Raw genomic sequence first — 27,870 nt, 5'->3', positions numbered from 1 at the left:
CCGGCGTTTACTTGAGAAATCCACGAACCCTCTTTGTAACAGTGTTATTCATAAGAATGGAAGGAAGACATAGCTTAGATCTTACACTAAAATTCCCCTTTCCATAAGGAGAGAAGAGTTTTAGCGTGGCTAGAGATCTCAGCCCCACAGTGGGACACTAATAGGCTTAGCATGATGACATTTTGTTTGATGTGTAGGGATCAGGAATAATGAAAATAAAAAAACGCATTACAAAACTTTATATTCAAAGCATAAAATACTTGTGGTAAATTTCAGAATAATTTGCAGTTATAAGGCATAAGGAAATCTAGTATATCTACGTTATAGTTAATTTCAACAAAGCTTAGTCTAAATTAAGCTATTTGGAGTCTATTTGCTTTGCACAACCTATTTTTGTTGTCTATGCGTGTATTGATATTAACTTTCATACTATTGGGTTGATTGTACATTGCCGCAAGAGTTGCAGTACGAGTCGACCAGGACTCGTCAATTCAGGTTGGGTGTGCAGCGCGCGAACAACAATCACAAATAAGACGCACTAAAGGAATGGCGCATCAACGAAATAAGATGTATAGAGCAAAATTGTATAATGGGCCGCAAAAAGTTTAACTGCAGCTACCCGTTGGAAACCTTCAATTGAGCTAATGATTTTTCCCCCGCCGAGGCTAAATAGGTAAATTACGTAAATTACTGACAGGAGTTTTGCTCGAACTATGAATGACGCTGGTAATCTCAATTAAAATAATCGACGAGATGTAGCCATTTTTAATTTATAGGGGAATTATTTTCGATATCATTTAGTTTGCAAGAAAATTTGTATAGACTAATGTTGTTGAAAATTCGATTTTCTCCAACTTCATTTCATACTTCCGTTGCGTAAGATATATTTTTAGGCGTAAAAGAGAAATTGGAACGCAAATTTTAATGCAGACTATGTGTCAGTGGCGTGCACTTTATACATGCACTAAAGCACTGCCTACGCTAAAATGTTTGTATAACTCACAAAGGCGAAGGACTTTTCCATTTTATGTTATTTTCCTTATTATACTCTGGTCAAAGACCCTGTGCAGGCCACTGCTACGAGTAATCCCCTGATAGAAAAAGCAATCGAATTCCTATCAGTAATTCATTTATAAAACCTACTCTTTTGAGTATCTAAGATAGTAACCAACGTACGCGCAGCCTTCATGCGATAATTTTATATTGATTGTAATTGTATTAAGAGGTTGTAGGCGGATAATTTTCAATGAATACGTCACGCCTTATCGCGTAGGTACGTTTTTCTATTATGCAACAATTGACACAAAGTGTACATGTGCGTGTACATGAAGTACTTCTATTTAACGGTTTTCTTGACAAGTAAGCGCTTGACTGCAGTGTCGCTCCTGTCCCTTGGTCAACTTTTCTTTATAAATATAATAAGACTACTAAATAAAATGAAAGGCAATTGTGGTAACCACACGACATTATTAAATATGTGGATATTACAATGTAGGTTACTTAAAAAAATGCACCATCTACAGAGTTCCTCATATTATCCTAATCCTATTTTGTTCTTGTCAAAAATAATAATAATAACAATTTTTATTTCAGGCATGAAAGCTCTAACTTTTTGGTAGTAAAAATACATTATTTCTATAAAACTAAAAGAAAATAAAAAAAATAAAGAGTATAAATAAAAAAGTTAATTTGACCAAGACTAATAAAATATGACGGGAAGCGACGATGCAGTCTTGGTTGAAAACATGATCATGGAAGAGTAGTACTGAACCGATAATATGTCGCCATGGAAATAAAATTTCATTCTAAGCGGCATTACTCCTTTATACCTACTTAGTTTAACATTTGAACGCTCGCAATCGTAGTGCCGCTTCCAAAAGCTTACACTTATACAGTGTTAGAATAAAATCCACCTTATTTTAAGGCTCTAGTTTATACAAATTTCCGCAAAAAGTTTTCCGAGCGGAACGTTTGGAAAACATAAATCAGATGTAAAGGATATAAGACTAAAACTACTTCGATTGCTAGCGTACAAATCGTAAAATTAGGGTATTGAAGGACGATAGGATTTTAAATAGCCGCTGAGAAAACTAGACCAGTCCAGAGCGAATTCAGAAATTATATATACCTGTTCTACCCTCAAACAGAAGTTCCTCCCACCACCTTTTTCTCATACATGTTACATTTTGTTACATTCATTAATATGATAACTAATGGTTAAAAAACCAAACAACGATACAAAGTAAGAATAAGTATTAACTACAAAGTTGTAACATCTTAATTACACATTACATTGCTTAAATGAACTTCGATGTTTTGCTCTTGTTGTAGCTCTCATTGATGCAGTGGCGTAGCTAGGTTTACACCAAGGCGCATTTGGATGGCGTCACCCATTGCAGGTTTCAATGGCGTCGCCCCATGGCCGAAAGTAACGCCAAGTGACAAGCGACTATTTTGGCTTTGTGACTGAAACTTTAGTATTGGCGTAAATATATTCCGTATATAATAATAAGCACCTTTAAAGAACACTTATTCCAAATACTAGTTTTATCCAGTGCTCAGAACAATCAGATTTAGGAATGATTCATATTGGGTGCCACCCAGTGCGAATAGTCTACCCTAGGTATGCTTTGTCTAATTTAGGATAATAATATTGACCAAACCCGCCTGTAAAGTTTCTTAGTTTTTCCGGTAACATACAGATAATGTCGTACTTCAAGGTTGGTTACCGCCCACTTAACAAGGTTGATTCCGCGCATAACGCACAACTACTGTCTATCGTGTGGATCAATTGGGTCACCGTGGGCGCAGTTGTAATCGAAGTGCTGGTCGTTTGTATCGTCACGGCGCTATCAATGATATAGTCCGTCTATTCCTGCACAATTGGAACCTGCCGGTTTGTCCGGGGATGATGGCAAGAGACGGTATGACCAGACGGTATGACTATAGTACCGTGGTCGATGAGGCGTGCGCTGGTGTGAGATGCAACCTGCGTTGATACGTTGGCAGCTTCTCACTTGCCGAGTACTTCCCAAAAAGCGGCAGTAGCTGCCGAATCTGCTCAAATGCTTAAGCGCCGTAAATGCTCCGTTATTTGTAATGACTACGTTTTTGCGGCGCTTGGGTTTGAGACTCTGGGCCCATGGTCTTCGGACACAAAAAATTTATCAACATCGTGTCCCAAAAATTGGTCCTTATGTCTGGTGACACAAGAGCTGGCGATTATATAGCCCAACGACTAAGTCTAGCAATTCAAAGGGGCAATAGCGCCAGCATTTTGGGTACCAAGCCCATATGTGTACAGTTAGACGGCTTATATTTATTGTAAATATTATTTTTAGTTTGTGTTTGTAATTATTATTTCCCTATGTTTTTCGTTGGTTCATTAATAAAGTAAATCTAGCGTTTTAAAATAAAATGATCGAACATAATAAAAAATAATAATGATATTTGCTACGTATATATATGTATGCTATAGTTTTTTGTTAGTTAACAAACTGTTTCTCTCTCTGTTTCAGACCATACAGCATTGCCATGAAACTATAGATTCCACGTTAAATGATAAAAATCGTTCATTAACGATTAAACAATACCTCATCCCAACTGTGAGCTGTCAAAATTATCATCCTAAATTATACAAAGCATTTCCACTTCACCACATTGATGTACTTAATGTTAAAGTTAAAATAACCTGTATTTAAGAGAGCACCTTACCCATTGTATTATACTTAAGATCAAAGCAACCAGCAGAAATCAATGAACGTTTGCTTTGACTTTTAACATAAAGTACAAGGATTACTTTATTGCAGGATCATAAGTACCTTCTTTATTGCACTAAAACGTAACAATGACAAGTTGTATAAGTAAATAAGGCTATGCAATTGATCTAAAAATGAACAATTTCATATTATATTGCTTTTAGTCTTCGAATAGAGATTGTATAAAATCTCTAAATTTAATCAACAACCAATATAATAAAACTTTAAGGCATTTGAATAGAAGGGTGATATCCATTGATTTAAGCCATGTATTCAAAAGTATACATTTTCTCTACGACTAAATTGATGTGGACGGAAAGTCCCCTGCTGCATTGGTTTCAAAAGTATGTAAGAGATCTATATTAAACATTTTTACCTGGAACATTTGCAAACTAGTGAATACGTGGCTCTATCCATACAATTAAATTGACACAGAAATCTAAACCATAATTGTTAATGGGATGGGAACAAAACTTAAAATTATTAATAAAAGCTGTTTACGAAGCGTTGACAAAAAAACTGTAAAAGGTCTTGTCAGGCGTCAAAGTAAAAGTTTATAACAGTTGAGTATATCTTTTTTGACGGTCACCTTATGTGTGGACTCAAACCGAACAAGATGGCCTGAGTAGGGTAGTCCACTCGCGTGTGACTCTCCATGGCATGCACAAGCCAAAATGTGTATATAGGCTCCTCAAAATACGGTTTTTGAGGTGTTTCAAGCACACATAACCCATGCATTTTCGGTAGATATAAAACGTCTGCCCCTTTTTTTGACGAAGAGGTCTACACTGAATATTTAAAGTCATAAAGCGAGCGACGAACACATCGCCATCGGAAGACATAAAAATAACATAGGCGCTATTTTAAAGATTAAGTTCTTTAGAACGGATTTAAGAGCCTCACGTGAAAGAAAATAAAGCAGTGAGGGAGACGCTCTCTTTAGGGAAATTTTAGTTTTTGTCTGTGCCGAAAAGATCGGTAAGTTGAAACAGGAACTACTGAAAATACATTCTGAAGGGTATTCAGCAATGGCTAAATTCTTCAAATCCTAGCAGCCAAAATCCTTCTCTATGTAAAACTATGCCATGGAGAATATGAATGAAGGTCACTTGACATCTAACTGCGGCATGTTGAGTCACAGAAAACATGGCAATAGTCATATCTTTTTATTCCGGTCAACCTCGGTAACCTATCATCTGAGGCAACGTTATCTTTATTTATCTAAGCGTTAATTACATTGATTTCATTTATAAATATTGATTATTTATGTAGAAATAATAGTTATATATATCATAAGAAATATTCCGACAAATTGAGATCTTCCTCCTTTTTGAAGTCGGTTTAAAATAATACATATAAGTATTAATTTCAGAACAATGTGTATGAACGATAAACACAAAATAAAGTGAATATAAGAAAATTATAATAAATAAATAATTAAAAATATGATAAATAAGTTGGAGGTAACGTGACATTCATGATGGTACATTGATTTGAAAAATGTATTCTCAAAGGAACATAATCGATCTCAAATGGAATTCAGATTATCGGGCAGTATTTAATTTATAAATACGACTTTCTTTGAGCACAGCTAGCTTAGTTAGACAGGAGATACAAATTATATCCCCTGACTTTATTATTTATTATAACTACACTAATATTATTTGCATATTATTTCCACACGTGCGCCTATTTTCGGACAGTTAATAAAGCTGTGGGAGAAGATAAAATTTTGTTTTTTCATTTCTACTCTCGGAGAGAAATATGTCACCTGGCCATGCTAGCCGTGCAGAGGTATACATGTTTGAAGCGACTGCAAAATCGTTGTTATTTCACGATTGCATTTCAATTGTAACTCATAACCAGAGTTTATGACTCAAAATTACAGTCCTTTACATGCACCAATAACGTCACATAATGCTTTTCGTTTCGCAAAGTTAATATTATTGTGTCATAGAGTATACCGTAAATTATGTCACTGTACGAGCATCTTGTAAAATCAACGGAGGCATGTGATCTTGTACGAATTATTTCCTCTGTCAACAATGTCCGTAATACTTAAATGTCAGCTTACTTTTTATTGAGCCTTCAAGATCATATTTAGCAAAATTGACTATGTACGAAATCAACCGTAAATAAATCATTATTAATTGAGTTTCTGTTGAAAAATCTTTTTCTTAATCTTAATGACAGTTATTAACGAGATAGTACGCGGTATTTTTTATGTGATTTATAAATAACTTATTTATCCATTGTTTAAAAATTCGGAAAATCATTATACTAAATAAGGAAAAAATTTATACATATATATTAAATGGAAATCAATACTTATAAAAATAACATTGGTATGTTGTGAATTAGATTACTGTTTTTAGCTCACCAATTTGGAAAATATGCCTGCATTCATTATGTTGTTTTTGTTTTCTTATTTAAATGCGGTAACCGTGATCTTTAGTGCAAAAAATTATATTCTGAGTTCTGCTGAATTGAGTTTCTTTATCTATTTTTGTTATCATTGGAGATAGTTGCCAATAATTTATGTACAATTTTTGTTTTACGATTCATAGCGCTTTGTTTATTTTGTCCAGTCAATGTTCTACTAATGATCAGCTTTTGACCTCACAGATTCCGGTGACTTTTTTTTGATTTCCGCTGAGAGGAATAAAAAAAATTAAAATAGTCCATGAATTATTGACGAATAAAAGCACAGGTGATCATCACAAACATCACTAGGTGCGAATGGCACAGAAACATTTCAATTTTATTCCCATTACCTCTTTACTATTTAGATTTCTGTGTAAACTGCCAGAAAAACGGAGCGTTTTTTATGATGAGTGCTTCGGTCAATAATAGACATGCAGTCTAAAACAATGTCCAGTTATTCCATATTGATGGTTACCTGTTGAGTATTTAAAAATATTGAATATTATTATAACTTATAACATGTATGTCCATTCTCCATACTAGTAATAAGATTTTCGGTCACATATTACTTTATCGGACGTTAAGCATCAACACATTGGCTATTACACAAACGGAAATAGAATCTCTTGGTAAGTGATTTTTTTTTTTCAGAGCCTTTTTGTCTACCGACTTCATATCTAGTACATTAATTGATCGAAGCCTGCGTGCCATCCATACAGTATAGGTAAAACGGAATGTGTGTCACTTAATTATATGGAAATTGAAGAGTTTTGCAACATACAAGACCCGCACACAGTTTAACATGTACAATAAAACCTGATGGAGTTGAATAAAATCACGACTATTCAATCAAATTAGACATACTTGATTTTAACCTTGCAACTCGTAGTGAACTTGCACTAAAGTGGCAATGGCAATAATTTTATAATTTTTATGGGTGTTTATACCTACACTTGAAGGGATTATAAATTTTATAAATTTAAAATGCATATAAAAATTTTCGGATCTCTTGTTTCAAACGTCTTGTAATATGGACCTTTGAAAAACGTAGATCGAAACTGCAACGTTTTCTACTAGATAACGCTACAGTCGCCATAAGTCTGATGTAAAGGCATATACTAAATTCGGCATCGATGGCAAGAGCGCTGAAGCCGCGATTGCCAGGGAGTCGCAGGTTCAAATCCTGCCGGTTCCGAAATATTTTATATGCATTTTAAATTTATAAAATTGATAATACCTCCAAGTGTAGGTAAAACACTAATAAAAATTATAAAACTGTAATTGAGAAAAAGAGTTCGTCAAACGTACGTCAAGACGAATTCAAATTTAATTCTGCCACCCAATGTCTTATCAAGACAGCATTCCAAAATGGAATACTGTTCAGTTCAAAAATTATCACAAAACGTAACAAGAGCTAATGTGTATGGCAATAAAAAGCGTACACGGGTCGCAGAAATGATTTCGATCTTATAATAGGATACAGTGGCGTGCATAGAGGTACAGGGTATGCAGATGACATAAAATCTCCAGTACGATTACGAGGGCGTACGAGTGATAGTCATTGCAAAAGTTATAAAAAGTATTTATATATACCCTCAAGTATTTATAGCTCATACTGGAGATTTTCTTCTGTTTATATCATCTGCATACCCTGTGCATACCCTCAATGCACGCCAATTATAGGACCCGTTTTATTACAAGTGCGAAACATTCAGACCGAACTTGAATCAAACAAATTATCACACACAATGAAATGAGCTGATGTGCATGACAAAAACAAGAAAGTGTACACAGCATTACCATAATATATCAAAAATGGCGAAACATTCAGACCAAACATCAAAAAATTCGACATGTCACCCAATATGTTATCGGGCACACTTATAACATAAGTATAATTCCTTTTAAAAATTGTCACTTACAATAAAATTAACTGATGTGTATGGCAATACAGAGTTTGTTCGGGTCGCAGGAATGATTTCCATCTTGTAGAAGGATTAATTGACAAGGAATGCGAAACTTTCGAGCCGTACTTAGAAAAATTCGGTCAAAGAGAATCCAACAGTTCCAAAGTACACATTGTTCGTTTCGAAAATTATCATACAATGGTATGGTATATATAAATAACATAAGAAGTGAGCAACCTCTTTAACTTTTCAAAATTATACTTTTCTGGCGAGTTAGGAAAATGAGATCAGAGACAATTTATCCAAGAAAAAATTGCTAGTCTTGTACGACTTGTATTGCCAACGAAGAACGCTGTAACTTCAACGCATGATAATTTCGTAACCGCGGTGTCCGTTTTTTGAAATATCCACTTCAATGTATAAAGAAGTCGGAGTTTTTGTATTTTTACGAACTCCATAAAGAAATTTAGAACTGTATTCCACTATATATATTTTTTAACGTTTTTCATTATTCATATAGTACTTAATTTATATAACTCTATATATATATATTTATAGTAAAATTGTGCATTTTATTTGAAATGCGATCAAGTTATCTGATGATGAAGACCAAGGATGGCTACCGAAATTCCACAAGAATTAGGATTTCACGAGTTGCATTTCGATTAATTTAATGATTTGTAAGCAATTTATTCGAATCATAACAAAGAAGCTGCAGGTGAAGTATCGGAAGAATTCCTCAACAACTGACGTACATGCCTTGGGAAAGGCAATATTTGGTGAAAGGTTCGAAATAGGCATTTGGCCATTATTATAACTGATATAATAACATACTAAACTTCAAATGCTTACATGCTTGAAAAACATCTAACATAAATATTACTATGCGACTTTACCTTCTTACTTTACTTGCAAAAGCAATACGAATATTTCTTAATGGTGTAACGGTATTATTTAATATTGGTATCGAAACTTCAATCCCCAAATAAATCTAATAAATCTGGTATTATAGATATAGTTTCTTTAATTTTAACCGTTAAATTTGATGTTGAATGAATAATTGACACTGGGCACATTAACTGGGAAACTGTTAAAAAAATATAGAAATAAATCAATAATCTTGCGCGAGTCTCGCAAAAAACTCAACCAAAAATACTTTTGTTCGCCTTTTATAAGTGTAGCCGTTAATGAAAAGAGAAAAATAAAAACCCCAAAACAATAGTCGTAAAATGGTAATATTTAGCTAGTAGAATTTATAATCGTTTATGTATAGTTACATACAAATTAATTTAAGTTGTACATAGTTAAACGGCTCATCTAGTAAGATTATAAATAAGACAACTTTTCACATCCCATCATCAGCTGTATATTGAAGAAGAAAAAATGTATATACGCATTAGTGCCTTGTTATAGGTGTATTAGAGGAAAAGAAAAATTCCAAATCAATCGTAAACCGAGAAGTGAGTAAAATTTAACTTGCAAGATTTTATTATAGACTGAGACACGCGAAGAGATGAATCTGAATAAAAACTTGTTAGAAATTTTCAACTTAAACTCCATCGTGATTTTAAAAACCTCAACATATCTTGTACACACATTCGTTTATGGTTGGCTTTACAAAACACGCTCCGTTGTTCTTCAACTGCACAAGGCCCTGATACTCAGTATTTAAAATGTGAAAATAACAGAGTAACAAGAATTAACTTCTCTTCTTCTTGCCCTTATTTCACTTTATATGAAGTCAAGACAATGTGTCTTCTTCAAAGACTAGTTGTATTTGTTTTTGGCGTATTATTTACGGTTGACCGCCTGTCTGACGTCAATCCTCCTTCGGAATGTTTTGTTTGTGGAATTACCGCAACCTTTCAGTTGTAAGACATAAGGTTGTAATAGTTTTTAATTTTTTGTCACAAATATGAGTCACAAATTCAATATAAAAAAGGGCGTTACAATTTTAAATTTAAAGAGAATCAGGGCCCAGCTTTCGTTATGCTTAATTATTCTGACAAGTTGGCAAACAGTAGTCTCCAAACTGCGTTTAAACACTAATCGAAATTTATATAGACATTACAACGGATACACCCCTCCGATTAATTATTATACGATCCTACTATATTAGGCGTAATTCTAAACTTACACGAAATATGGGAACACTTCAATATACTCTGAATCTAAACTAACTGTGTACGAATGTATATCCTAGATCTCATCTACATAAATATATTTCTGAATACAGGCTCACGTTTGTCTCTTCGCGCATAACGTGTGAAAGTGTCTATATTATTAATTTACCTACGGTGTTAATTTTCCCTATTTACGAAATTTAGCGGCATTATCGGCATTCTCCTTTAAGATCTTCGATTTAAGATGATCCTTGTATTTGAGAATTCCACCTTGCCATTTTGTCACGGCACCATTTTCACAGATCCATATTTCTTGAGCCACCTGTAATAAAACAAATACCATCATCATCGCTATTTGGTTTTCATCGTATTTTGGATATTTTAGTAACATAACCTGGAGCGACGGTTTAACAAACTTTTTTTAACTGCTTATACAGGAGAAAACTCTAATAACTTAACATTTATGGCCCTATCCAAGAATCGATTGCAGGTCCGTGTGAAAGCTGCAGTCAAGGAGGTCATAAATAGTAGCAAAAAACCATATCGATCGATATGGTTTTTTGCGTCAGCTTTCAAACCGCACCGATATCGGCCCAATCATTTGGCTCGCCATACAGGATATGCACCAAGCTGGCAGATTATACAAAATGAATAAAAAAACTCCAGTTACGCGTAAACATATATAGATAGGCCAGTGGCGTGCAGAGGGAACACAGGGTATGCAGACGATACGAAATGAAGAAGATCTCCAGTTCCAGTTATAAAAAACTTAAGGATAGGCATTGTAAGAGTTATAAAAAGCCTACCCTCAAGTATTCAAAACTCATACTGGAGATTTTCTTCATTTTATATCATATACATACCCTGTGCATACCCTCTATGCACGCAACTGTCGCCAAGATGCAGCTAAATTAGGTTAAAAGAACTTAAATTATGATTAAACTATGGCGGAAATTTCTGACTGAATTGTTGTCCGCTCTACACTATTCAATAAAATATTTTCGACAGAAAAAAAAATATATTAAGTTATATGTAACGAAAATTTTAAGTACATTTCTCTTAGTTTTTCATTAAAGTTTTGGGATACATTACTTTTGGGCATTTTGGTTGTGTTAAATTTCTTGATAACTTATTTTTACAGAATTTTTAAGATTGGTCTGCATTGATTCCCTCCAAGTGAAGTTAAAAAACTTAATTAAGAATTTAAAGTTAGCTTTGAGTTGATCACTAATCGATTCGTAGAATGCATAAAATTGGCCAAAAAATAATAATTGCAATTATGAACATTGCGTACTGAATTCGAATATGCTCATGTCACGATCTTAAGAAGTTGTCTGCCACCATGTTAGAAAATACAAAAATTCAAAATTCATTTATTTCAAGTAGGCCTAATATAAGCACTTTTGAAACGTTAAGTCTGTCTGTGTGTAGTGACTCTCCCACCAATTCGAAAGGCAGATTCTACCGAGAAGAAGCCGGCAAGAATTCAGCAGTTGCTCTTTTTTACATTTTAAAATTCATTATTCTATCTTGTGAGTGATGAAAGCGGAGCCGGACGCTTCCAAGCAACCTTGTCATTAAGAAATTCATCAATTGTATAATAACCTCGCTGTAATAAATGTGTTCTAACACATTCTTTAAACTTATGCATTGCCTTAGGAATCATATTATAAAAGAAAATAAATGTAGCCTTGGTACGAGATTTGCTCGCTCGCCGAGGAGTCGTTTTCGAGCATCCTTATCAAACATCGGAGTAAAATGAATCAAATTTATCGAGCTATTGACAAAACGTTTGTAAAGTACAGTATTTGCGACTCTAAAACGAGAGCGATTAAGTCCATTTTTCAGTCCAGATTTCGATATGCGAAAACGACTGCTCGATTGCGAGCGTGCCAATCTCGTACTAAGGGTTACTGTGTGTGAAAAAAGCTGACCTGGTTGATGAGTCTGAAGTCGTGGCTAACGAGAACGATGCCGCCGTCGAAGTCGTTGATGGCATCTCCCAGCGCGTCTATGGTCTCCATGTCAAGATGGTTAGTGGGTTCGTCCATTAGCAGCAGGTGGGGTGTCTGCCAAGCAAGCCACGCGAACACCACGCGACAACGCTGCCCGTCCGACAGCTGGCGCATCGGACAAACCTGGAAAATGGCGCGGATTCATATTTAACATCATCATCATAAACAACCGTCGAAATAACATATTGATAACGACTAAAACACCAGCAGGGCTAGCACGGGCGGGAGATAAAAATTACATCCCCCGATTATATAATTAATGCGCCCACCTGCTAAATCACTGGAACATGGAATAGGTGAAGTTTATTACAACACATATATTATTTGGATATTATTTCCACTTGTGCGCCAGTGCTCTGAGATTTGATAAAGCTGTGGGCCAAGGTCAATTTTTGTTCTTTCCCCGGGGAGATAATTGTCCCCTGCCCATGCTAGCCGTGCAGAAGGTATTTCGTTCGAAACCGTTTGTTTCTCTGGGATACAAGAAAAATTACAAATACAATTATCGGTACATATCGATTTCTTCCAGGCAACCGATTTCGTAAAACACTGCTCAAGATGAGAGGTAGGTGGTGCATATTAATATAAATATATATATATATATATATATATATATATATATATATCAATCAAGTTAATTGGTGGCTTAGATAGGATACTGTTTGTTCTTCACGTAAAGAAAAACAAACAACACACTTTTGCATTTAAAATATTGGTTGGGGTATCCACTAGCACAATGCCATGAGCATTCACAGTGAATCAAATATAATTTTATAACTTCTTGAAAACTATTCAATAAACACTATACTCTTTATTTTGAAGTAAAAACTGTTTTGCAGAGAGATTTTTACTAGGGGCAAATATATAGTTTTCTCGGCAGATCCTGGCAGACGTTATTTTTCAACTTGTTTTATGATGCAAACATTCTATTTATTATTTTTTTATAGTTGAGTGGCTGTTTCTGGACCGCCAAGTACCCAACCAGATTCACCAACATTTTCAAAACAATTATTCCTATCAACTTTAAACATCTCAAAAAATAAATACTTACTAATAAAATTATGAATGTGAAAGTGATTATTAATTTGTTTGTCCTGTCTTCACGAACATCTAACTTGAAAACAGTTTGTTGAATGGACAGAAAGTAACATAGACTACTTTTTATCCCATGAAAACAAACTGTTACCACAGAATTTGCAAAAACCCGTAATAAAACGTACGTGAATAAGTTATATAGTTATAGTCCACCAATCCGCACTGGGCCAGCCTGGTGGATTACAGCCTAAACCCTTCTAACTGTAGGAGGAGATCTGTGCCCTGTAGTTAGCCAATAATGGGTTGTCATGAAGAGCTGAGTCTTCTGATACAGGTGTATCTACTATGTCTAAAAGAAGGTTCCAAACTAACAATCTGGTTAAAACTGTAAAAATTTGTAAAATATAAACTATTCTTGATATTATGATGTTGATGAGGAAATGTAAAGAAAGTAATTAGACGGATTTTCTAAATTCTTTCGGGCATGTATTACTCGTAGATCTCAAAAACAATTACAAATAGCTCAATAAAGGTCTGGACACTTCCCTATCATGATAGTTTACCTGCTGCCGGCCGGTAAGCCCGTATCGACCGATGATTTTCCTCATCTCTTCGCGCTCGCGGACCTCAGGGAACTCCTTAAGCATATAGTCCAACGGCGACAGGTCCAGGTCCAAAAGTTCATGTAAGTGCTGGTGGTAGCGCCCAATCCTCAAGTGGGAGTTCTTGCGGATCATTCCCGTCGAAGGCACCAGCTGGAATAACAAGATGAGATTTTGAAACTTATATCCCACTACAATTCTACTAAAAATAGCACTTCGTCGTCAGCCTATTGACCCTCTCTAATAATAGAGTGGGTTTCAACAATTATTTACTATCACATGTTCAGTGGCGTGCATAGATGGTATGCACAGGGTATGCAGATCATATAAAATTAAGGAAATCTCCAGTACGAGTTATAAAAAACTTAAGGATAGGCAATGTAAGAGTAATAAAAAGCCTACTCTTAAGTATTTATATATACAGAGATTTCCTTCATTTTATATCATCTACATACCTTTGCACATGTTTAAGTAATAACAACCCAGACCCCAGGCCTAAATGCTCTTTGCATCACAGGTTAGTGGGAATGAACTGAGAATTTTTAATGATTAGTAGTTGAAGAATAGTCAGCAAACTTGTATTCAACTACGGATCATAAAAATCTCAGATTAAACCAATCAGGAAGTTACGTTATTCTTTAATGCCTTCCAATTTTCTATTAGCCATATACACTCCCCTGTGAATACTTTCACTGCCCACTAGAGGTATCATCACCTACTTGCAAATGATTACTATTGGATTCAGGATAATACCTGAAGAACTTCTGCAATGCTTTTGAATTACAGAAGTTCTGGAGGAAGAGAAGTTCTTTAAAAACTCTAATGAAAAAATGTGACTGCAATAATTTAAACATTAGAAGTAAGAAAAAACTTACAGTACAATATACTAGGTGACATAAAATTCATAATTCGATACATGGAAATTGCATACAATTCTACAATAAACTACCCATTCACATCTTGGAGATGTCTCCTAAAAAGTTCAAAGTTTGTATTAAACGTAAGCTTATAGAAAAGTCCTATTATAGTATAAAGGACTATGAAATCGATAAAAAGCATGGGTGTGAATTATTCCTCTAACCAGGTTGCTCTTCTAATAATTTTGAGTGACAATGTGAGATGGTGTTAACAAAAAAACACACGGTTAAGTTTGTTGTGGGCTTCTTCTTAGACCAGGACGCATTTCGAACCCTCGTAGCTTTAGTTTTAAGTTTATGAATATGGTTATCGCCATTATCACACTACCGTGTATTTCTCATGTAATGTACTCATCAAAAGTGCCACCTATGGGCCTACTTGAATAAATAAAGATATTTTTTAGAATAAAGATACCGCCAAACATCAAACGTTAGGTGGCTAGGGGTTTTCACTCCTTAAAGCTTTGAGTGTCCCAATAACCATACCTCATTTCATAATGAGTGGATTGTTTTATTATACTTATTAACTTAACAGTAAAGCAATGAAACTTCTTACCGCCATACCTGACCTTAGAATAATATATTATATTACTTACATCTCCATAAAGCAGTTTAAGCAGTGTGGATTTACCAGCACCATTTGGCCCCACCAGGGCGAGCCGGGTGTCTAGATCAATACCAAACTCTAAATTCTTGTAAATCCAAGGCCCATCGTCTGAATACCTAAATGCTACGTTCTGAAACAAATTCATAATTTGTGTTAACCGTATTCGACGGAAATAGACACTGCCGACATACATTGTAAAACTTTTACTCCGCACATATTACGGTTACCGCTGACAGACAGACGGACGGACGGACTGCAAAGGCTTAGTTATAGGAAGACGAGTCCCAAAATAACGGCGGTACAGCTGTGGCCGAATTCTCCCACCAGACATTTCAACGTCCCACAGCTTAAAACCTCCTCTCCCATATGGGAGGACATAAGAACATAGACCCACAACGCTAATGCACTGAGGTTTATGGCTTCTTAAGCAGCCGAAATGGCTTAAAGGGCTTACGTGATCTTCACGACACGAGTGATTAACGACAATAGGGTTTCCGTACCCTGATCTTGTCTTGATCAATTCTGAGGTGGTACAAGTCAATCACTTACTGTTCCTTGTAATCTGTCGAGCACTTACAGGTAGAACGATCAGCTACGTTAATTAATCAATACTAACCTGCACCATAATCACAGGCGGTGGCACTTTCCCGCAAGAGGGGAAATAGAAGTTGAGTATCTTGTCATCGACCACTTTCTCCGTGAGCCCCTGTGCAACCATTTTTGCGAGGGTCTTCTCCTTCGATTGAGCCTGACGGGCGAGCTTGGCAGATCCGTGACCGAATCTGGCTATGTAGTTCTACAGGAAATAAGAAAAAAATCTTTAGCTTCATTGCAGTGGTGGTCTAGGTAAACAAGGAGGGAAACCCAATGGAACAGTCGAATGCGATATTTCCTTTACAAGAAACTGTTAAACTAGAATCTTTTTTCTTTATTGTTTTTTATCAATAAACTGTAGATATTGGACAGATTATTGGGAAACCTGACGACAATAAAATCACCATGTACTTATCCCATAAATCAATTTCAAATTTGAAGTCGCCACACGTTACAATCCTGCATACCTTCATATGTGCGATCTGATCCTGCTCCCAGTTGTACTGCTTCATTTGGTTCTCCAGCAACTCCATCCGCGTACGCACAAAGGCCTCGTAATTCCCTGTGTAGTATTTAAGCCGCCGCTTGCTCATATGGACGATGTTCGTACACACTCCGTTCAGGAAATCCTGAGAGTGCGATATTAGCACCAAAATTCTCTTGTACCTAAAAAAATTCGCATGTATCAACTATGTAGCCTATGATCACAGAGTAAGACGAAAAACAGGTCTGTGGACTACATGGGTTGCACTTTTGTGCGTTCCCGTAACACAGTTTTGAATACCGCTACAAGTTAGCCCTCGATTACAGTCTCACCTGGTGGTAAGTAATGTTACAGTATAAGATTTTAATGGACTAACCAGTTACTGGTAAGACAGTTATATAAAACTCCTAGTCGATTTTTACACTGCATCGTACCGACACGTTAAATAACTTAGCGGTTCATCCTTGACGGGTGGATGCGGACGAAGCTACTGTTGGCTCTTTTCTTTTTTCAATGCTAGTAGCGCCTTGGATGCAAAAAGCTTGCGTCAAAAAGCTTTGGCGAGACTTGGGGGAGGCCTACGCCGAGGCTAAAATTTTCTGTTATCTCATTCCTCACGGTATAAGAATAAAAACTCCTTGAATCTCTTTCTACGTCACTTAAAATGTTCCGTAAATTTTTGGTAGCTGTAGAAGTACAAAAATAATGTTTATACTCACTGTTTGAGTTCTTCCTCTAACCACACGCAGGCGTCGAGGTCCAGATGGTTGGTCGGTTCGTCGAGAAGTAACAAATGTGGTTTCACGTACAACGCACGCGCCAAAGCTATACGCATGCGCCAACCTGTAGTAAGAATAAGTAGCTAAGCCAAATTGCTTGGAGCCATGAGCCATATCATGAGAATTAAACAAGATGGCCGCTGCACATGTATTATTTTTTTACCACTTTGTTTTTTCAATAGCATAGCTGGACAAATAATAAATAATCAATATTTAGACTTGCATACAATGCCATATTTTTATTGCTCTCCTGTATATTATATACATTGTATACCCACAACCCATTTATAACTCTTAATGAACTCGATACTTGATACAAAATCCCAAATTTTGTAGATTCGTTTGGCTGTATTCCATTGATATATAAAAAAAAAAAAAATTAACAAATTGTCAAGTATAGGCCGATAACTAAGAACAAATTGACGCGATCCAAAATTCCTGCCCTTACCTTTGAAAACTGTCATATCGGCAGCCTTTATGGTATGGTCTTTAATAATATAGAAAATTTGTTTAATAAAACATATATAATAATATAATATTATATATTTAAATCGGATAACAAAGTACAAACAACCTGGAAAAATGTTAATAATGAAACTGGGAAAACTAAATCTAGCGACGTTAATTTTGAGTTCATTATCAATAATAATGAAGTAATCGCCGACAGTCCACCTGGCTGTACCTTTGAAAACTTTGTACAGAATGTACCAATTTTGTTAACATAATTTAACATTAACATTTTGTGCACTTAATTCTTCACCTACTGCAGCTCAGAGTTTATTGAGGGACAATGTTTATGAGTGCAACGTTTTCTTTGATTTTAAACGTACATGTCTGCATCAGATATTATAGATAATTTTACTGCCGCCCATAAACATCGGGAAGAGAAGCCACCAATGCGTATGTATTTTAAGGAATTTGTTTATCCAGCCCTTGAATAACCCCTTATCATAGGTTAAAGAGATGACACTATGTAAGAAATTGTGCGCGGTAGATATAATCTTGGTCTCACCTCCAGAAAAATCTTTAGTGGCTTTCTGCTGCATCTCCTTTGAGAAACCGAGACCATGCAATATGTGGGCCGCTCTAGCTTCAGCCGTGTCGGCACTCAAGTCGTCCAGACGGTCATACACGTCTAGCAACTGTTCTTGCGCATCTGGAGGATAAACGTAGGAAATTAACACTGACCTTTATTATTACTAAATAAATAAATCAATAAATGCATCGACAATGCACACATGTAGCCCATCTAGGCCCAAAGTAAACGTAGCATGTGTTACGTTTACTTAGATGACTGATGTTATGTGTGTTTTATATGAAAAATGTACATAAAATCTTATTTTATACAGATAAACACCCAGACACTGAAAAACATTCATGTTCATCACACAAACCTTTTCCAGTTGTGGGAATCGAACCCACAGAGCCCGACTCAGAAGGCAGGGTCGTCACAAGCGTCAACGAGAAAGTGTTTTTCGTGGACTCTTGGCTGGTGGAAGGTTTCGGTCGTGGTTAGTAACTACTCTACCGACTAAGATGTGGCGCCAAGAATTTTAGCGTTCCTGTACCATGTCGTGTAGAAATCGTTTATGGGTATGGGTTTTACATAACCGTCATAACCCTGACAGTTAAGCCCGCCATCATAACTGGATCACCATTTTTGTTGGAATTTAAAAAAAAACTTTGTCTACAATTGATTGACGCCATTTTGTCGCTGTAAGTGTGACGCACGCATGGTTATAAAATTAGAATGCCTTTTGCACTCATAAGTCAGAAGTGGCAGTTCAAATTTGACAGCCAGTGTGTAGATAATTGAGGTCAGCGGAAACCAAGAACAATTTATAGCAGTATATGCAATTTCATATCAAGCTAATAATCGTCAGCCTATTAATGTCCGCTAACGTAACATCACATAAATCAATAGGCATATTTAGACGATGCATAGGTTAGGCGAGAAAGGGCATAAATGTAATAATTAAATTAAATATATCACAAGAGAATAACCCGCCCCGCGGTTTGTTTAAAGCAAAAATCTGGTACTTATGCGACCTTTAAATCACATAACTGTATAAAAAACTTAAACTATGAAGCAAGAGTATTTACCATCATCATCACACTGGGCCAGTTCTTCGGCTAATTTCTCCAATTTCACGCGCTCTTCGTCAACCTCCATAACGCACTCTAACGCTGTTTTATCGGATGCAGGCATTTCTCGGGTTAAGTGAAAAATGTCGATGTGGTCTGGAATAGGCACCTCCCGACGTCCGAGCACCGCCAATAACGAAGACTTGCCTGTTTAAGATTGAAATAAAATTCAAAATTAACTGAGTACTTAGTCAAGTAAAATAATATATACCCAAATTAAAAGTTTGCATGATGTTTAATGTAAAATCGTGTAGCTGAACCGATTAACACCAAACTAGCAACTATCCGCTTTTTTTTTCTTTTTTTAAATCCCGCAGACACCATGAGTTTTCCCAGGATGAGAAGATTCTCTTACCGTCTCAATGGTGCAAGCTATATCTATGAAAATTTCGCCAAAATCGGTTTACCTACGACGTATGTATAGGTAGCGAAAAATATTTCTTTGAATCCCCACTAAAGACACCCTTGTGCTTTTCTGAAATGAAAAATAACTTTTTTCCTTTTCCTATCTTTGCAGAGGTATCAAAAAAAGCAAATAAAAAAACAGATACTTTCGCGTATAAATCAGCTGTATGAATTTGGTTAAACACTTAGGATATGTTGATAGATATGAAATACCTATCCCGGATTTAACGGAAATTTCACACCGACGAAGTCGTTGGCGGAAATTAGCAATACATAATAAACGAAACTTAATTGGACTCCAGCCAGCATTATACATTTAAATAGGTCAGATACTATGACCTTAGAGTTCAATATATTTGCTCGCGAAGATTGATGTTAATAGATGATACAATAAGTACCTGAAAAAAATGGTGCAGTAATATTTTTATTCCACAATCTGTGTAAAATAAATGGGAAATCATACATAATATAAATCGCAATTAGGCTTCAGTACCTAGTACTTTCACAATACTAGATGGTTACAAGAAATCAATCGAAAACGGATAATACACGTGCGCGCATTAACAATTCAATATACTCGACGCGCGCTAGTTATAACCGTCGCAAATACCAGACTAGGTATTCAATTGGCGCCACAACTGAATATAAGGAAATAAAAATAAAAAAAATCGCAAAATAAAAAATCTTAGAGAAAATAGGTACATGATATATGATAGGAATGCAGGGGCCGGGAGTGTTTCTTGATGTGGTGGCGGCTATCTTGGGTCAGAAATTTAAAATAGTGTACGGTATTCCACGAGTTAAGTCCTTTCATATTATACCCATATTGAGGGAGTTATGAAATATATAAAATCTACCATTTTGTCGCGACGGCCATGTTTGACCGATTTCATAAAACATACCTAACTAATTCTCCCCGACTAATTCCCGACTAGTTCTCCTTTCAAACAAAATCAAAATAGTTTCAACCGTTCGAGAGCTACGATGCCACAGAAATGCGCACACACACACCGTCGTTTTTGCGTCGGGGGTTAAAATGTGAGCTTCCATAGAGATTGCTGTCTACGCGCTTTTTAGGCAAGTGCAAACCTACACGTCTAACCCGCCTGGATATGTATGGTTTGAAAAATTGCGCCCTTTGGCAACCGATCCCAAAACTCAAAAAAGACGTATAACCTGTAATTGGTCGTAAATTGACGATTTGGTAACCTTGGCTTTATTCTACAAAATGAAATAGCAGTTAAACGCGTCAATAAGTGACCACACAATTTTTAGAGATAAGACTGTTATAATAAAATATATACTACATAGTGTAGTATAGGACCGACTATGATTTTTTATTGTCTGTATTGCACAAAAAGTAAAAAAAATGCATAATTATTTCATCAACAGGAGTAATGCCTCACACTCTCCACGCAGGGCTAAAAACACTAAATATACCTAAGTCTGCATCAGTGGCGTGCATTACATACAAGCACAAAAGCACTGCATACCCAAATTATTTTATATAGCTCGTATTGGAGGGGAATGTTTCTATTTTAAGATATATATCTGCTTTATGCATACCCTGGCCGAAGAACCTGTGCACGCCACTGGTCTGCATATACACTCCTACAAAAAGTCGTTATATTAACAGATGTCGCCTGGTGCGAAAGTTTTTAACATGACTCCCCCGAATTTGCACTTGGCTCCGGCCTGCTCTGCTCTGTTAGTTATTCCTTCGTAAAGAAGTGATTTAAACTTAAAAATAAAAAATAATACATACACAGGCGGTATAATAAAAATATACTAGTAATTAAAAAATATAAATAAATATAACGAAACATGTATAGTCCTGACAAGAGAGTTACCTAAATCTTATCATAACTGTTTCGGAAATAGGGCAACCAAATAATATTCGTATAGTCAAAATATAATTATTAGAAATGTGCTAACTTTACTCTAACGTTACTGCATATTTTATGCTCGAATGTCTCGCCGGCCGATAAAAAGCAATACCAATTTACGTTACTTTTATGACTCCGCCCTGTTTAATAATTAAACTTTCATAGCATTCAGGTGGCTTGTTTCTCAGAATGGAATATGATATGGATAGAATTTGTAATGTCGAAGGTCTTTTTTAATCTAATGGGCGGACGGAACAACCATTTCTATAGACGACCAGAATAAAGAACCAGACCAAAAGGAAACTTCATCTATAGGAACAAAATTTGTTTTAACGCTAGACTTATCAAATGCTATCGACATGACAGACAAAAATTTACGTCAGTTTTGGAAAAATAACGCCCAGAAACTTATTCGAGGAAAAAAATCAGACGCGTGTTGAAGATTGCATTGTTCTGTAGAAGTCAATATCGGATTGTTACTTCTTACGTCATAATAAAATTGATGGAAGTGTTTTGTGAAAGTGACATTATGGTAACCAGCGTTATTGTGTTTCTAGAGTTTCTATAGTGTTAAGCTTAAAGATCTGACTACTAGAAGGAAAAATCAATAATTAAAATTTCTGCAGCACCTGATATTTCAGACGGAAGAGATTTTCATTATAAATGAAGCTTACTGGGCTGCTACCGCCAGTGACGCCGGCTATTTACGTAACAGCGCACCTTGTTTTATTGACAAGACTTGCAACCAAAACCGATTCGATTAGAAATTCTTAAATATCTCTAACATATAATCTATACTAATATTATAAAGAGGAAGATTTTTTTGCTGGTTTGTTTGTTTGTAACCGATAGGCTCCGAAAGTACTGCACCCATTTTAACCATTTCAGCGCCAAAAGAAAGCTAATCTATTGCGAATAATGTAACCTTAATTTTGCCTATAAAATTCATTACGTGGGGCTGGGCTGTGAAAATAATAGTTGATACAAAAATATGTACTACATCATTATTATATACAAAAAGTTCTCGAGGGAGTTTAATATCTAACTATCATCGTTAAGTCGCAATAGCATATTTTATTTCCTAAGGTTTAATTAAATTGGCGGTGGAAAAAAGTGGGTTACATTAGTATCGCAGTAATAATTCTTATGCAAATAATTAGTTTACCATCATGGGTATTTATATAGCAGTAACGTACTTTTAAATTCATTCCAATTGGACATTTTAAATATTTAAGGACTATACCTAAAACAAAACAGTTAGTTTTGGTTATTCACTTAACTGAAAGCAGTTCTTTTTAAAAACGACACCCGTTTCGTTATAAAGTAAATACTTAAAAATATATATAGAACTACACCTGAATTGAATACCACACAACTCCGAAATAAACTGTTCCTATATTTTAAAAACAAAAACCAACGCGTCATCACAATCGCGGGCAACATCTATTTAAATTATAAAAATAAATAAATAAATAGAAAACCAACAAAGATAGAAAAACCAATAAAGATATAATAAAAATCATTATTTTAAGTAAAGCCAATTCGCAACACAAATTCGCAGGGGACTTTGTTTTCAAGGCAGAATCAATAGTAATTCCCTATTGTTGGTTTCATATTCTTGTGAAACTCGCTCTATAATCCGTACAATATCAATTGTTAATTAATAGATATAATATAAACTACGAGTATTAATTTTATTATAGCGTAAAATAAATGAGCAACTTAGATTGGAATAAAACGTGGAAAATAACGTGCTTCATGAAATCTGTACCTATGTGGATTATGGACGTGCGCTTATCGTCTCCGCCTCTCAATATTTATGGGAATCTTCATGTAAACAATATGCACTAATCTCGTAAACAATTGACAAGCCGAATGGAAAGATTTAAATCGATTCGTCCTCGTATTAACTTTAATGAACATAAATAAGAGATAGTGTTTAGAGTATCGGAGGACCTAACCAAAAGCAAATTAGTTATTTTGGCTGAATTTAGACGGCTACACGCCTACAATTATTGCCCACAATTGATAATTATGATGTTACTCTTGACAATAGCAGGCGCTTAAAATTTGAATTAAATATTAGAAAGGCAAAATAAACACTAACTGCAAATATAGTTCACACTATTCAGAAAACAAAGTAAAAGAGGTTGGTATGGTTTTATTTTCTGCATAAAACGAGGTCAACTTACAATCCAATTTCAAATAGTAGTTTCTTTAGACTTAGTTACGAAAGTAAACAGAAAGTTGGTAAAATCTGTTTTACACCAAGAATACTTACTGTAAGAGTATTTTAAATTGATTGATTATAATTATCGTTGGTTTGAATATTCGCCTGCTTTTGATAGAATTTTATATGCATATAACTAGTGACAGAATAGGTGTATGTTATTTTTCTAGTGACAGAATAGGTGTATGTTATTATTACACTGTTTGAAGTCCCACCCAACGGCTTCCTATATTTTAGAAAAGAGGTATTTAGAGCTTCCCGATCCCACACTACAACTTACAAGGCGGGCGAGTAAATATACATGTAGGTGCATAATTCAAAATATGAGGGCATTATATCTATAAAAAATTACAGATTATAACAAGAGAAATTAAAGTGTCACATTTCGAAGATATAAGCTTCCACAGTTTTAATAATTTTTTTTCTTCAAAATAAATGAAACTGTATTCTTCGTTTACACGGAACACAGAATAATTTAATATCATATTATGTCATACTATAATATTCATTTTGAAGGAAATACATATCCGCGTTTAAAAAAACAGATTCCAAAGGCCCATCGCCCATCGCCTAGCGACACTTTAAGTCCATTACTACTAAGAGCTAAAATACAGTCACGGCACAAAAAAACCGCAACTTTTTCGTTTGTATAGATTATACTAGACAATGAAAGCGTGGTCGAAATAATAGCATAGAACGTCAAAGTAATTGATTGGTTGGGAACCGTAGGTACACTTAGATGTTGTGATCATATTTAGTGCCTAATTATAAAGGGTGGCGCAAAAAAACGACTATTTTTTTTTTACTCACGTGAAAAAATATCGGTATTATAATATAGACAGTTTCCCTGACCAACTTCGGCCACAATGACTAATCTTGAAAAAGATTTTCTTTTATAGTACAAAAATTCACTAACGTAAGTGTTACTCTCATAGTTTGATGGAACAGCAGATCCGAGAAAACCAGAAAGAAATCAGGCACAGGACTGTTACTTTAACATGCTTTGAAGCACAGGTGTGAATACTGGACTTGCAATATGGTATTTCAATAAATTGTTTTTAAACACGGGTTTACTTTACTCCAAATTAGTCAAATTTTCTTTAAAGTAGGATTAATTATGACTTAAGAGTATTAATTTATTTTAAAGACTAAAAGAAAATAAAACGTTTGGAATCGTATATATTCAAAATAAGACACATTGCGAGTTTTTGTTTAGATTTTTTTTTTATAGTGAGCTAGCTATCCGCTATCCAAGAACATGATTATGAAATAAAATCGAAATAGCAAACTGTAGGTATGCCAAAATCTTCCTTGCCCTTTTAATGAGAAGAAGAGTTATCACCTAACATACCTATAAAAATACAACCTAAAAGATAACCTACTCCTGAAGGAATACACTTAAAAAAAATGATAACAACAGCAAGATAGCAAGCAGTCCTTCAACATTAAGCATGGAATATTTAACTGTTTAAATTAAGAAATGCATCTAACACCAAGGTTCTAACTTGTCCCCTCCGAAAGGGAACCCAAGCCTTACCAACTAGGCTACCACTTCTTTGGTATTCACTTATTCTTCAGAGTAATAACAATGAGGTATATTTACTTAATTCCCTGACAACAAGGTCATTATATTAAAATAAAGATAATTTGTACCCACCACATCCATTCAAGCCCACAAGGCCATATCTACGGCCGCAATTCAATTCCAATAAAGTATCTTGAAGCAATTCGCTGCCATAGAAGGTGATGGAAAAATTTGCTATTTTTATGTCTCTTGAACGAGGATGAACTGCCAGGGACCCAGTGCATGATCTGGCCTCCGAGTTCATCTTTGCTTCTGCTTCTAACTTCAGACATAATGCCTCTGGAAATAACAATAATATGATGATAATAATATTTTAGAGCTATTTCTTAAGAAACTAAAAAAGAAAAGGAAGTTAACTTAAAGTTATAAAAAAGCTGATCCATCTACTTTCCTTCACATCAATTTTTTTCAAAACAAACCAATTTCTTGCAGTTATGATATTACTGCAAAGAACCACAACTTAACAATATAATACTCCACATTACAACAACATAAACTTGGCATGCTTGTTAACACATTCAAAAAAATTGTTTTGTTTGCAAACTGTGTGTAACAGTTCACATTCTAGAATATAGATTTAAATTGTGATGGCAATTTTTATTTCTGTGCTTATATATTTTACTAATCAAGAATATTAACTTTTAAAATACTATACTAAGCCTACTCTGACATAAAAAAATTGCTGAACTTTGGTAATGTTTATGAACACTTTTAAGTTTTGATTCCATTAATTATTGTTCATAGATCCATCTACTTTCTTCCACATCAACAATCAAATTTTTTGCAGTTATGATATAATTGCAAAGAAGAGCTTAACAATATAATACTCTACATCCTAACTACATAAACTTGATATATTAAATTGAAATAAAGCATGTTTCCATTATGTAGGAGTGATGTAACTCCTTAAAAAAGGAATTTTCTATATTGCTTCCTCTTCATTAATGAAATTATTTATTACACATAATTTTTACATTTGCTTATACTTTGATTTCATTTAAATCTTTTATATATATATATTTGAGTAAAAATAATAGTATAAAACTTAAACTTAGTAACTAAGTGAATTGTTTTTTTTCGTTATGGCTTTATAAGTAAAACAAATATAACGATTCACTAGCCAGTTACCTTCAGCGGTGAGCTCACGGTCCTCTTTCCCCGTGCCGTTGGTTGCTCCATTCGTCTCCGAATTAGTCACTCTCTCCACAGGCTTTTTGTTTCTATTGTTCGCCTGATCTTTTTTCTTTTGTTGCGCCCTTTTTTTTGCGTCCGACGGCATTGTGCTATTCTAACCTATGCAAGAACAAAACTTTCATACAGTAATTTTGCACGTGAACGGCTCGTGTAACATCATGAGCGATTCTGCGATGCTATACAGTTAGTCTTTATACACTTCACGCTACATCACACACAACTTGCTACGCATGTAACTTTGGTTATCCATAAACGTCTAGTTCTACTGATGCCCCTAAAACTCCGGTACTGATAAATAAAAAGTTATAATATACCTATTAGTTTTATGAGATGATAAGCAAGACGGCAGCGTCTACACGTGCGGCTAAGCGTAGAAGAGAAAGACAATTCAAAAAAGCGCATTGACGCATACGGCTGAATTGACAGTCTTTCGACAATGACATTAACATTGAACAGCTGGCGTGCCATAGAGAATTCAAAGGCATTAATTGCTCTAGGTTTTAGTCTTTTTGCTTTATCACGATAGGGTTAAGTTTTTTTTTTTTCTTTGGCTCGGCTACTTACACAACTGACTTATTGACGCATATTTACATCACGTTCCCGCAGTTAAAAAATGTAATCTAACAATAATTCCAACACTAACAATTATGCCCGTTTTAACAAACGACGGACTAGGCTGTGCTACGAAAATAACGCCTAATCAATGAAGATTCCTAGGCATACATGCACCTTTTGCCAATCGATTTTCACTGGGCAACTCATAAACCCCTACTTGTCTATGGTATATAGTATTTGTATTATCATATTTTTCATTTTTGGTATGGATGTACTTCTCTTCTTAGGATAATGGATTAGAGATATTGTTAGAGTAGGCTTGAAAAATAAACAAGGAAGTATGGAGATACAAGGAAGTAAGGTTATATTTACCACAATATTTTGTACAACGTAAGTTGTTGAAATTCTCAATAATTAACTACTTTAGTCGATAATGACATTAATTTTTTTAACTCGGCATACTTCAATTCATCTACGATTGCTACATTCATTCCATACCCTGTGCATCCACCAGCGCCATTGTAGAGGATTTTTGAACTGTTATTTAGCGCATACACTGGACACTTTTTCAACCATATAAGATGACTCTCCTTACCTCTACCCTCCATAGTCAGTGGTTAGTTCT

The 27,870-nt window shown here is 35.1% G+C and overlaps 1 protein-coding gene across 3 annotated transcripts; it reads right to left on the bottom strand.

The window, feature by feature from the left end:
* Positions 1-223: 223 nt before the first annotated feature.
* On the bottom strand, positions 224-27,091 carry LOC120636405 (ATP-binding cassette sub-family F member 2). 3 transcript variants are annotated; one of them, XM_039907872.1, is made up of 13 exons: positions 27,005-27,091; positions 26,625-26,789; positions 25,569-25,775; positions 19,349-19,537; positions 18,258-18,401; positions 17,186-17,309; positions 16,450-16,648; positions 16,005-16,184; positions 15,378-15,518; positions 13,826-14,017; positions 12,147-12,350; positions 10,382-10,534; positions 224-6,657 (listed from the first exon to the last, which is right to left on the bottom strand). In XM_039907872.1, the coding sequence occupies exons 2-12, from the start codon at positions 26,773-26,775 to the stop codon at positions 10,400-10,402; spliced, it is 1,866 nt and encodes a 621-aa protein (XP_039763806.1). In that variant the 5' UTR covers positions 26,776-26,789; positions 27,005-27,091; the 3' UTR covers positions 224-6,657; positions 10,382-10,399. The 3 variants fall into 3 exon arrangements, with proteins under 3 accessions (XP_039763806.1, XP_039763805.1, XP_039763807.1); XM_039907871.1 differs by lacking the exon at positions 224-6,657 and having other exon boundaries at positions 9,309-10,534; XM_039907873.1 differs by lacking the exon at positions 224-6,657 and having other exon boundaries at positions 9,309-10,534; positions 26,625-26,784.
* Positions 27,092-27,870: the final 779 nt, after the last annotated feature.

This window comes from Pararge aegeria, chromosome Z (genome assembly GCF_905163445.1).
Source record: "Pararge aegeria chromosome Z, ilParAegt1.1, whole genome shotgun sequence".
NCBI classification, from domain to species: domain Eukaryota; kingdom Metazoa; phylum Arthropoda; class Insecta; order Lepidoptera; family Nymphalidae; genus Pararge; species Pararge aegeria.
Note: the sequence above shows the minus strand (reverse complement) of the source record. Positions and strands in the feature narration are given on the sequence as shown.

Coding starts and splice junctions, on each gene's coding strand:
- LOC120636405 (XM_039907872.1), bottom strand. CDS start 26,775: ATGCCGTCGGACGCAAAAAAAAGGGCGCAACAAAAGAAAAAAGATCAG. Junction 25,776..26,624: donor CCGTGAGCTCACCGCTGAAG/GTAACTGGCTAG, acceptor TGTTATTTCCAG/AGGCATTATGTCTGAAGTTA. Junction 12,351..13,825: donor GGCTTACCGGCCGGCAGCAG/GTAAACTATCAT, acceptor GCCATTTTCCAG/GTTTGTCCGATGCGCCAGCT.